The 12,511-nt window shown below is 44.7% G+C and overlaps 1 protein-coding gene and 1 non-coding gene across 6 annotated transcripts in view; one reads left to right on the forward strand and one right to left on the reverse strand.

Annotated features, from left to right (window-relative positions):
• INVS (inversin) overlaps positions 1-12,511 on the reverse strand; it is a 192,328-nt gene that overhangs the window by 21,761 nt on the left and 158,056 nt on the right. For all 5 annotated transcript variants that reach the window (XM_062207871.1, XM_062207872.1, XM_062207873.1 and 2 more), the window contains one exon: positions 4,830-5,119. In XM_062207871.1, the coding sequence (XP_062063855.1) occupies positions 4,830-5,119 (290 nt within the window). The remainder of the gene's footprint in view (positions 1-4,829; positions 5,120-12,511) is intronic.
• LOC133772142 (U6 spliceosomal RNA) lies at positions 11,090-11,196 on the forward strand. The gene has a single exon (XR_009867743.1). It is a non-coding gene; the product is annotated as a U6 spliceosomal RNA (small nuclear RNA).

Genomic DNA, 12,511 nt, shown 5'->3' on the forward strand with positions numbered 1-12,511 from the left:
AAAGGAGGCACTTCTCAGAGAGTAGAACCAAGAATCCAGGCAGCAGACAATGGAATAGAAAGGCACACAGGGCTAAATGAGACCCTAATGAGGGGACATCCCATCCCACACCTCGGAGTAGATGCTCTGGTAATATGAGAGCAGCCTGGTTTCCGAACCACTACAGACAAGTGCTGCTAGGAGCCTCCTGTTCCACCCCTTCTGTCTACTGTGGTTAATCTGCCCCCGTCTCACCACGGCTCACTGGACATGCGAGTGGGAGAGTTGATAACTTGTCTGTTTGGCTGGCTGATCTTGAATCAGAAAGAATCCCACGTAAGGGACTAGAACCACATTGGGACCTGACACAAGTCTCAAGATCCAAACTCCAAGCTTAATGTGATAATTGGGATAATATTTTAGGGTCCTGGCACAGGGGTAAGAATATTTTGCATGTGGGAGAAACGTGACTAATCTGTGAACAAAAAGGAACTGTGACAGTCTAACAGTCAAAAATTCTTCTTATCCTAGTATACACAAAAGTGGAGTTTATTTCTCCACATCATTTAGTCTAAGATGCTCTCAACTCGTTTTTTGGAAAGAAAAAAGTTTATTTTTATTTGAAAGCCAGAGTGAAAGAGAGAGAGAGTGGGAGAGAAAGACATCTTCCATCCCCCAGGTCACTCCCCAAATGCCTGCAACAGGCAAGGCTGGGCCAGTCTGAAGCCAGGAACCTGGAATTCCATCTGTGTCTCCCATGTGGTCACAGAGACCCAAGTACTTGAGCCATTATCTGCTGCCTCACAGGATGCATTAGCAAAAAGGTGGATAGAAGCAGAGAAGGGGTTGGCGCCGTGGCATAGTGGGTAAAGCCACCACCCGCCGGGCCAGCATCCCATAAGGGCACTGGGTCAAGTCCCAGCTGCTCCACTTCCAATCAAGCTCCCTGCTAACACCTGAGAAAGCAGTGGAGGTTGGCCCAAGTGCTGGGGCCCCTGCACCCATTTGGGAGACTTGGAAGAAGCTTCTGGTTCCTGAATTTGGATCAGTCCAGCTCTGGCCAATGTGGCCTTTTGGAGAGTGAACCAGCAGATGGAAGATCTTGATCTCTTTCTCTCTCTCTCTCTGCCCCTCTCTCTACAAATCTGCCTTTCAAACAAATAAATGGCCGGCACTGTGGCTCACTAGGCTATTCCTCCACCTGCAGCACCAGCACCCCAGGTTCTAGTCCTGGTTGGGGTGCCGGATTCTGTCCCAGTTGCTCCTCTTCCAGTCCAGCTCTCTGCTGTGGCCTGGGAAGGCAGTGCAGGATGGCCCAGGTCCTTGGGCCCTGCACCCGCATGGGAGACCAGGAGGAAGCTTTGGATTGGCACAACATGCCAGCCGTAGCAGCCACTTGGGGGAGTAAACCAACAGAAAAAGGAAGACCTTTGTGTGTGTCTCTCTCTCTCTCACTGTCTAACTCTGCCTGTCAAAAAAAAAATCAATTTAAAAAAAGGAAAAGTTCATGGGAAAGTGGAATTAAAAAATAAGCTCATTAAAAAAAAAAAAAAAAAGGAAAAAGAAGTGGAGAAGTCAGGATGTAAACCACCACTCTGAAATGGGTTGCTGGCATTCCAAGAGCAGCTTAACCCACTGTGTCACAATGTCTGCCCTTTGTAACTTGCTTTGATGCTGAGAATGTGATGTGTAAGTTCTAGAGCCTATTTCTCAAGAGGTATCGTAGTTCTGCCTTTGCTTTCTGATCATCACTATGTTAGGAAATCAGTCTAGTTTACTGGAGGATGAAGGGCCATGTACTGTTAGTCAAGGAACCCCAGCTGATAGTCAGCATCAAATGCTAGACATTCAAGTCTATCTTAAACCATGTGATTCAAGGGACTCTCCACCTGACTGTAGCTCTGTGAGTGAGGCCAGATGAAACCTGTAGAGGAATGGCCCAAGCAAATAGAGTGTTGGGAGGAATAATAAATTGTTCTACACCATCTAATTTTAGCGTGATTTGTTACCCAGCAGTAGGTAACAGATAATCTTACTGATACAAAGCTTGTAGGAGGGAGAGAAAAGGGGTGGGGGTGGGGCGGGGAGAGAAGGGGAGAGAATATCTTCCATCTGCTGGTTCACTTCCCAGATGGCTGCAAAAGCCAGTGCTGAGCTAGCTTCATCATGGTTTCCCACATGGGAGACAGGGCCCAAACACTTGGGCTGTCTTCCCCTGCTTTTCCTATGGGCATCAGCGGGTGCTAGATCAGAAATGGAACAGCCAGGACCTGAACTGGCACCCATATGGGAAGCCAGCACTGTGGCGGCTTTACTCACTACACCACAAAGCCGGCCCCTGGGAGAGGATTCTTGAAAGCTTGTGCGTGGTTAACTCTGGGTTCTGCACCATGCACCACCTGCCTTTGCTGATTCTGCTTTGTGTCCTTTTGTTATAATAAATCACAGCTGTGAACCCAACCATCAGCTGAGTCCTGTGAGTCCTCTTAGCAAAGGAGGTGGGGGTGTCTGGAGAAACCCTGACATAGTGAGCTCCATATAGGACAAACTCCCCAAACTCATGCCGAGACACATCATCTTAGACTTTGAACACTAAAGGTAACAACAATCTTGAAAGTAACCAGAGAGAAATGACCTGTTACCTGCAAATCTTGAAGAACAATTTTTAACGGGAGATTTCATATGAAACCACTGTACAATATTTTTCAAGAGCTAAAATAATTGCCAAATATGCATTCCGTATCTGGTTTATAATTCTTTAGAAATAAAATAAAAACATTCTTAGACATAGAAAAACTTAAAGAATTTATTATCATACTGTTAGGTAGGAAGTCAGATATGAGCTTATGTGTGTGTGACAAAGGCCTAAGGAGTTGACATCTATGTCCAGCATATGCATCTCAAAGTCATCCTGATAACCTTCCAGGTGCAGCCCAGTACCTGCACTTCAAACGCCCTCCCTGCCCCTTCTACCCGATAACCATCGATAACCATCCTTCCTCTAACCGGGGGCGATGCCAGCCAGGACCCCTGTCTGATAACTTCAGGGAGAAACTCAGAAAGGAATTTTCGTATTTACATCCAAAACATCCTTTGTTCCAGGAGGAGCAGAGGTGGGGAGGCAAGACAGTTCCCCAGACTGCGTGCTCAGCCCTCTGCCTCCATGCTGAGCCGCCTGCCTGGCCTGCCCAGGTGTACTCTCTCCACTCAACCTTGTAACCTCACTCTCCCCCAGTCCGAGTGACTGGGCACTCTCTCTCAGGTTCTCTCTGGAGAGGTGCCCATCCGTTCCTACGGATGTGCCTACCCTAATAAACCTTGCTATTTGCTTTCCACTTGCTCTCTGTCTCATGCCTGAATTCTTTCTTGCGCGAAGGCAAGAACACTTGCCTTCTCCAGTAACAATACTTATTCTTAAAAACTGTTTGAAGAGCTTTCTTTTAATTTTTATTAATATAAAGAGAACAGACTTCATGTATTTCATAGGTACAATTTAACACTTTTTCTCCTCAATCCCCTTTTCCTTTTTCATTAATTTTTGCAAAAACAATTTCAATCCACTCTATAATCACAGGCTTACTGCATCCCAGCCATAATACTCAACAAATAAAAAGTAGACAATGACAACAACAACAAAAAAAAGGAATTCTGGAACATCAGGAAAGACAATGAGACAACAGAAAAGCAGCAATATGGTTTTAAAAAATAACTATCCTAAGCCAGCACCGCAGCTCAATAGGCTAATCCTCCGCCTGTGGCGCCGGCACACTGGGTTCTAGTCCCGGTCGGGGCGTCGGATTCTGTCCTGGTTGCCCCTCTTCCAGGCCAGCTCTCTGCTGTGGCCCGGGAGTGCAGTGGAGGATGGCCCAAGTGCTTGGGCCCTGCACCCGCATGGGAGACCAGGAGAAGCACCTGGCTCCTGGCTTTGGATCAGCGCAGTGTGCCGGCTGCAGCGGCCATTGGAGGGTGAAGAACGGCAAAGACAGACCTTTCTCTCTGTCTCCCTCTACTGTCCACTCTGCCTGTCAAAAAATAAATAAATAAATAAATAACTATCCTGGCTGGCGCCGCAGCTCAACAGGCTAATCCTCCGCCTAGCAGCGCCAGCACACCGGGTTCTAGCCCTGGTTGGGGCGCCAGATTCTGTCCCGGTTGCCCCTCTTCCGGGCCAGCTCTCTGCTGTGGCCAGGGAGTGCAGTGGAGGATGGCCCAAGTGCTTGGGCCCTGCACCCCATGGGAAACCAGGAGAAGCACCTGGCTCCTGCCTTCGGATTAGCGCGGTGCACCGGCCGCAGCGCGCCGGCTGTGGCCGCCATTGTGGGGTGAACCAATGGCAAAAGGAAGACCTTTCTCTCTGTCTCTCTGTCCACTCTGCCTGTCAAAAAATAAACAAATAACTGTCCTTTTCTTCATTAGTTTTATAAATTACATCTGATTGAAACAAAACTTATAATTTCATCTCATACCGAAGCAGTGATTCAAAAGTAGGAACAATAAAGGTACCTACAGAAAAGTGAAGCTTCCACATTTCACTCAAAGTGGCAAAATGTTGATATTAGTAAGCCATTGGTATAAGTCACATGTACAGCAATCACTATGAAACGACAGAAAGAGATACACTCAAAGCCACTATAAATCAAAGTGAATCCTAATAAATGTTCAGGTCACCCACAGAAAGGGAAGAAAGAGAAACAGAGGACTGGGAACTAGAGGAAACAAGTAGAGAACAAATCATAAAACGGCAGACTTAAGTGCTAGCATAATAATTAAATATAAATGGTCTAAATACACAAATCAAAAGAGCTCAGGGTCCATGGGCTGGCGTCAGATAACAAAGGCAATACACCTACCCGTCGGCTCTCTGGAGTCTGTTCCCTGCCAGTCTGAGGAAACATGTTGCTCCTTTTGGGGGGCTCTGCCTGGAGACCCTCTTGGAGACCCATCGCAGTCTCTGGGCTCAGGGGCTGGGGCCCTGTTGTCGACAGGAAGCTGTTTGCTGGGAGCTGGTCTCTGCCGGCTGGGCTCGTCCTGGGGGCTGGGCAGACGGGGAGGGGCTTGACCCCTGCGGAAACCGGAATCCGGGCTCAGCCTTTCTTTCTGTTGTTCTGCCTCTTTTCGCTTGTTTTCTTCCTCCCGCTTTCTGGAAGCCAAGCCCAAGAGAAAGATGAAGAAATTAAAAGAGCATCACTCGCTCGTGTCCCTGAGTGAGATTTAAATTTTAAGAGGAGCTACCACTTCACAGGAGGGATTTAAAAATTCACATTTTCCAGGAGCAGTCTTTTCTCCAGATAAAAATAAAAGCCATCTCTTTTACACCAAGCGTTATAGCTCAAAAGATGATGGAGCTGAAAAAGAATTTTGTAAATCAATCTTTGCAGTGGTTGAGACACACAAGACATAACCAGGCAACTTTTGTGTGTGAGACATAACACATTCCCATGAGTGTGTGTGCCCTAAGCACCCTGTAACTCCTTTTTCTCCTTTCCAGAAAGCAACTGAGAATGACAGTCATAGGGCTTACCTTGGATCTGCTCTACTTGTTTTAAAAAGACTACTGACAAATTTTAATGATTAAATGAAGAAATTACTTGCCAAGCACCTCACAGCTGATTAAAGCACAACTGTGGGTTTCAAGGCTGCCATAAAGTTCTAGCCCGTTGGTCACAGCTATTCCTTGTGCAAATGTAGACCAGAAGGAGGGCTGATTTTTAAAAAGTCCTAACAAGGTGGCTAAGCTGGAGCCCCTGGATAGCAACAGAATAGAAGTGGGCTGGTCAGGAAAGGCCAGGTCTAAAAATGAGTAGACGAATGAAGCAGGTGGGACTAGAGTAGCCCTGAAAGGGATGAGAGACCTAAGGACGAAGGGGCCAAGGTAAAGGGTGCTTTTTTTTTTTTTTTTTGTAGGGATTTTTTCCTAGGGAAAAATAAGAGAAAAATAGTCTAACATTTTCTGTCTCTCTGCCGTTGTGCACTGGAGATACAGAAATGAGAATCACAGAGTTCAAGTTCACCCTGGACCCTTCTACCCAGACGGGGACACCTAGGAAAACAAGGACCTAACATACGATGGAAGAAATGCTCTTCCAGCGCACTTGTACAGGGGAGGTCATGATGGCTTTCATCTGGAAGACTCAAGAAGTCCCACGTGTTGACCCTCTATGATACGCAGGGAGGGGGGACAAGGGTTTGGATCTGAGTGAGGAGTCTGGGCAAAGGCAGGTAACATGAGAAAGCTGGGCTTGCTTTACTCCTTCTGATCTTTGGGTATTGATTGCTATACACACAGGTCCCCAGTATGTTATCTGCTACCCAGATAATTCATGGTTACTGCTCAGGAAGAAAATTTGGTAGCCACCTCAGGTTCAGTTCAGAGTAGAAGGATGAGGGGTATGGTGGGGAGAGCCCTGTGCTGGGAAATAAAAGGTTTCTAGTCCTGCTTCTGCCAGTAACTAGTAAACACCTGGGTGAGTCACTTTGCTGACTCAGTTGCCCATGCCTATCACTTGTATGCTGGCTCCTCATCTTGACTTGATTTAGGGGTTTGGAAAACCAGCTGTTGGGATTTCTTTTGTAGTGAGCTGAAGAGACTGGTTTATCCCAATAGCTGGTATCAGATCCCTCCTGGGGGAACTTTGTTAGACAAACACATCAGTAAGTGTGGGGGCAGGACTGAGTGCTGGTAGAAGGGGAGACCTTCAAGGCCCAGGTAGTGACCAATTCGGGAGAAAAGGGCTGCCACGCACAAAACTAATTTGTTGGAAGCTCCTGGCAAGGAGGGAGAAGGGAGCAGGAAGAAAGAGGAGACGAGAGACTGCAGCGTCAAGGCCAGGGAAAAGAGAACCTTCGCACGGCAAGGTGAAAGAAAACGCCATCAGGCTATGCTCCTCACTCCAGTGGCCTGCGTGAAGCCGAGATTCTGATGTAGCAAGTCTGGGTTGGGACTCAAGATTTTGCCTTCTAACAAGCACCCGGAGGCTACAGGTGTTGCTGATCACACCTTGAGCAGTGAGGCATAGAACACAGGAGGATTTAATAGGAACTGTTAACTATTACCATTATGGGAAATGTATGATACGAAATGTGAGACCCCCTCAATGACACTGACTTTTTCTAAGTTCTACCATGCTCACGCATGCTTTTAAACAAAATCTGACAGCTTGCAGAGCTAAGATACTGGACATGGAAGCAGGAGCCAAAGCAGAGCCCCTATGCAGCTGTAGAATCCAAACTTCCACGAGGCAAAGCTTACTTAGATCTCAAGAGACAGGGAAGACTCAGCTGAGAGGTATCTGGGTTATGCTTTGACTTAAAATCCTGTCAGCTTGTTAAATTCCTCTCCTGAAGGTCTTTCCTCCCATGTCGAGAAGCCCCGGAGCTGGGTCCAGTCCTGCTTATCTAATAGTTTTCCGCTGAGCCCCTCTGCGGAGAGCATGGCCAGGTGGGTCATGCTGACTCCTGTCTAGCTCCAATGTTTTATTTGATCCTGGCTTTGTTCCACCTTGGCCAACTGCTAAGACTTCAGCGTGCCGCACAGCAATGGCCAGGCTAGCAGACAGCCTGTCATCACCATGCCCAGGACTCATGGATGGGAGCAGGGGCCACTTCTGTGTGACGGGCCTGGGCTGCTTTTCTGAAGAAGGTGGAAGCCTCTGCGCTGCTAAGTGATCTAACAGCCCTGCTCCTGGTGGGGAGACGGAGCACTGCTCGTTTGATGAGCACTGATGAACAGAGCTGCTTTTAAGAGAGTGATCCTGGCTCTTTAGACAGACGTGCATGTGGTTGTCCGGGCTGGCATCTACACGGGTCTCAGTGAACGGAGAAGGGCTCTGAGATAAGAGACTCGACTTTGTTAGTTGCTTTTACTTTTCTTTTAGGCAACCAAACAGCCCTCTTTTTCCATTCCAAGAAGTCACCAGTCAATCCCTGAGCAGATCTTGTCACTACAGACTTTTCTGGGCCTCCAACAAAGGCAAACATAGGACACATAGGGGATCTGGCCTCATAGAGGATCAGGATATTTGGAAAGCAAGAGGGCTTTGCCTTCCAGAGACTTCTTTGGAGGAGGAGGTATACAGGGGAGAAGGGGCCATTTTTCATTATGGTAGCACTAAGCAAGAATTAGGAGAAAGAATGCCATCTTCAGAATATTTAATTAAGCCTGGAGCTTATGAACAGAATTAGTGTTTTTTTAAAAGGGTGGATTTTTGCATAAAGAAAAATCTTCCAGGTGATACATGGTCCAAAATCGTCATGCTCTCCAAAGATGTTTTTTAATGTAATAGTAATGATGATTGTGGGGGTAAAAAAAGAGGGAAGGATTAGAACTGGGAATTACACATAAGCCATACTCCATTTTATCTAAACTCCTGCCTTAAAACAAAAGCTACAACAGCAGCAAAACAAACTACACACACACAAACATACACACACACAGACACACATACACTCACGACACAGCTCCTGATCCCAAACGTGTCTCCCTGGCAGAAAAGGTCCAGGATCATTGCTCACAGTCTGAGTTTGAAGAAACCTCAGTTTATGATAGGTAAGAAAACTGAGGCAGAGAGATAAGTGACTTACCCAAGTCTACCTGGTGAACTACTAACACAGTCAAGATGGATCTCAGCTGCTCTACTTCTCCCTGTAAAATTCATCCCACTCATGATAGAGTTGATTTTTAGAAATTTCATTCAGGGGTCAGTGTTGTGTAGCAGCTTGCAGCTAGAGCTAGAGCTGCTCCCCGTAACTCCAGCATCCCACATGAGTGCTGCTTCATGTCTTCACCGCTCTGCTTCCTACCCAGCTTCCTGCTAATGGCCCGGGAAAAGCAGTGGAAGATGGCCCTGGTGCTTGGGCCCCACCACATATGTAGGAGTCCAGGATAAAGCTCCTGGCTTTGGCCTGGCCTGGCTTCAGCCTGGCCCAGCCTTAGCGGTTGCAGCAATCTGGGGAGTGAACCAGTGGGTAGAAGATCTCTCTCTCTCTCTCTCTCTCTCTGTAACTCTGAATTTCAAATAAATAAATAAATCTTTAATTTCTTTCATTTAATCTTCTTGCATAATTTTAAAAATGAATGGGGTGGGGTGTAAGGGTACTTGGCACAGTGATTTTCACACTGCCTGGAATACCCACATCACATATCAGAGTGCCTGGGATTGAATCCTGTCTCTGCTTCCAATCTAGCTTGCTGCTAATGCACACCCTGGGAGGTAGCAGACGATGGCTCAGGTACTTGGGTCCCTGCCAACGACAGGGGAGACCCAGAGTGAGTTCTGGTTCATGACTTCGGCTTGTCCTAGACTACGTTGTTGCAGGCATTTTGGTAGTGAATCAGAAAACGGAAGATCTCTGTCTATTTGTCTCTCTGCTTTCAGATAAGTCAAAATAAATAAGTAAAAATTTAAAAAACAAATTGAGTTCCCTAAGAAACTGAGCACATTCCATTAGGAAACCATCATTAGCATTGCATACTAGCTTCCAGTGTAGCATTTAGCCCTTAGACTCAGGAACTGGCCAGAATGCAATGCTTTTTTCTGTTAATTTATTAGGGAATTTCAAAGCTCTTTAATCTTCAAGGGGGCTATGTTATAAATCTGGTCTATTTTACTTGTAAAGTTTAGCAAATAGATACCAGAAAAAGAACCAAAGTTATTTCAGTTGGTTTGAAAAATTAAAAAGAAAAATAAACTAAGAAGATTGGGTTGGTCCTTGACCCTGGCTAGCACTATTAAATCATACCTGTAAGTCTGATACTTGATTCCTGGTCCTGACTCTTAATAAATTCTTTGTTACTGGTTGTGTGGTTACTCTCCCTCACCGTTTGTCACTTGGGGGTGAGGACAAAGAGATCACCAGATGGACCCAGAGTGCCAGCCTCCAAATGGCTTTTGATGATCCTAGCTCCTGGTATTCATACCTTTGTACAGTCCCTTCCTAGAATGAATAGAGTGACTTAAGTGACTAATAGGAGGCTGCAAAACTACAGTGAGAGTGACCTTCACAGGGTAGATCATAAAAGACATTGTGGCTTTTGTATTTTTGGAACACTTTCTGAAGGAGGAACTGAAGCCTCCTGCTGACAGCCATGTGAATGAGCTACCTTGGACAGGCCTTCTAGCTCCAGGAAAGCTTTCAGATGCCAGCAGCTCCAGCCATCAGCATGATTTTGATCTTATCAGAGACCCAACTACATGGATAAGTTGCTCCCAAATTCCTGAGTCTCAGAAACTGTGTGAGAGAATAAATGTTGATTGTTGTTTTAAGCCACTTAGTTTGGGGTAACTTTTAATGCAGCAAGAGATAACTAAAGTAATCTTGAGGGAGCCATAAAAATAGTCTCATATATATACATAAAATGTATCCGGATACTCTGGAATGTAAAGTTTAAAAAAACCTACATTGTTCAATAGGTCCTCAGTTTCTTAGGGCAATGTTTTTGGTTCACAGATAAAAATTAATCACCAACTACTTGTCTAGGTTTCCTTACCTTTTCCAAGCAAGAAACAGACTATTTACTTGAGGTTAGAAAAGTTGTTAACTAAATCATACAGTGAACCAATTACTGAAAAGTTACTTCTATAGTAATTATGCTTCTCCTTATGTAACAAAATCATTTACATGTGCCACAAGTAAATCAAGTTCCACAGAAAAAGTGAGGTAAGAGCTTTTCTGTGGGTTTGAGGAGTTCTTGGCAAGGAATAGGGAGTAGAGTTCTTGTTGGAAAAAAGCAAGGACTGGAAGTTGGAGGACTTAAGCATGCTCCTGGCTGGGCCACTTACCAGCCACTAACTTTCTTCGAATCTTGGTTCTCTTGTTTGTACATATGGGAAAAATATAATCTCAACTTGTGTTTCAGATGTTCTACATGCACATAAAATTTTTTAAACATGGAGAAGTAATATATAAAAATTTTTTTAGATAAATTGAATAATAATAATAATAATGTGAATAATAATGGAGGCAAATTAGATAAATTGGATAATAATAATAATGTGAATAATAATGGAGGCAAATTCTTAAAAGTTTACTTGTCTAATTCACTGGAATATTGAATATTCACTATTCCTAGTAGTCTCTGAATCTGGCAGAGGTAAGATTTATAAACAATTTAGTGCTCGCTTCGGCAGCACATATACTAAAATTGGAACGATACAGAGAAGATTAGCATGGCCCCTGCGCAAGGATGACACGCAAATTCGTGAAGCGTTCCATATTTTTTTTCACTTTGTGTGTCTATGTGAGTGCAAACTGTTGAAACCTTTATACTAAATTGATCTTCTGTATATAAAGAGAATTGAAAATGAATCTTGATGCAAATGGAAGGGGAGAGGGAGCGGGAGAGGGGAGGGTTGCGGGTGGGAGGGAAGTTATGGGAGGGGGAAGCCACTGTAATCCATAAGCTGTACACTGGAAATTTATATTCATTAAATAAAAGTTTAAAAAAAAAGATTTATAAACAATTTAGGTCTAAGAGATTAGAGAATCAGGATCTCATGTTCGAGTATATTTAGTAGTGAGCCCCTTTGCCTGTGTGGTTCTTTTAAAAATCAGGATACAAAACTCTCACAATCTTGTCAAATGCTACTTTGCCCATGATTAGTATACAGGAAGTTTGAAAGCCAAGTGTACAAATAGTCAAGTGCCAGAGTGCACTGTGAGTAAAAATGACGTGGTTCTGCTGCCTCAGGTAAGGCAAACAGGTAAAGTGTATACTTTACAGTATCAGCATTGAAGAGACCTAGGAGAGTACGTGGCACAATCCTTCCATTTGACAGATGGGGAAACGAAGGCTTAGAGCGAGGAATGACTTATGTACTCTCTTAGATCCATTGTAGGGGCAGTTATTGAACATGTATTTATTGAATGCTTATTACATACTAAACACTCAGCACTGCAGATGGACGTACCTGAGAGAGTTGAAAGTATCAGTTTATTTTGTTGCAAAAAATTTTGGAGACTCACATATAATTTTTTCATAGTATACATTCTCTACATATTGTGATTTTTGCACCAAAACTTACATCTTTTCATTCCATTTTTTTGAAGTACTCTCTTATAACACAGAATCCCTGCTCTCAAGGAACTGACAATCAACTGAGGGAATAAGCCCCATACACTCCCACAGACAGTGAGTTCTAGATGTGATGAGTGCTAAAATAGAGGTATCCACACACAGTTATGGGTGGATGTAGGAGGAAGTCACTAATTAAGCTGGGAGAGAAAATGTCTCCATATGAAGAATGTCAAAATGAGAGAGGAGTGAAGTGAGAGGTTATTTCAGGCAGAAGGAAGAGCATAGGAATGACATACAACCAAGCTCTCACCAAATCTGTGACTCGGAAGAGATCCTAGAGAACTGACATTCCCACATTTAAAAATTCCTTATATAATGTCCTTCAGTGATGCTAATACAACTTTTGCTCTAACACTGCCAGTGAGAGGAAGTGGATTACCTCATGAGACAGGTAAGGTTCAGCCCTACCCTTGTCAGTGGTGTTGTGTGGTACCCAGGAGTATGTCAGACTCTGTCTCT

Source organism: Lepus europaeus, chromosome 12 (assembly GCF_033115175.1).
Source record: "Lepus europaeus isolate LE1 chromosome 12, mLepTim1.pri, whole genome shotgun sequence".
Classification (NCBI taxonomy): Eukaryota; Metazoa; Chordata; class Mammalia; order Lagomorpha; family Leporidae; genus Lepus; species Lepus europaeus.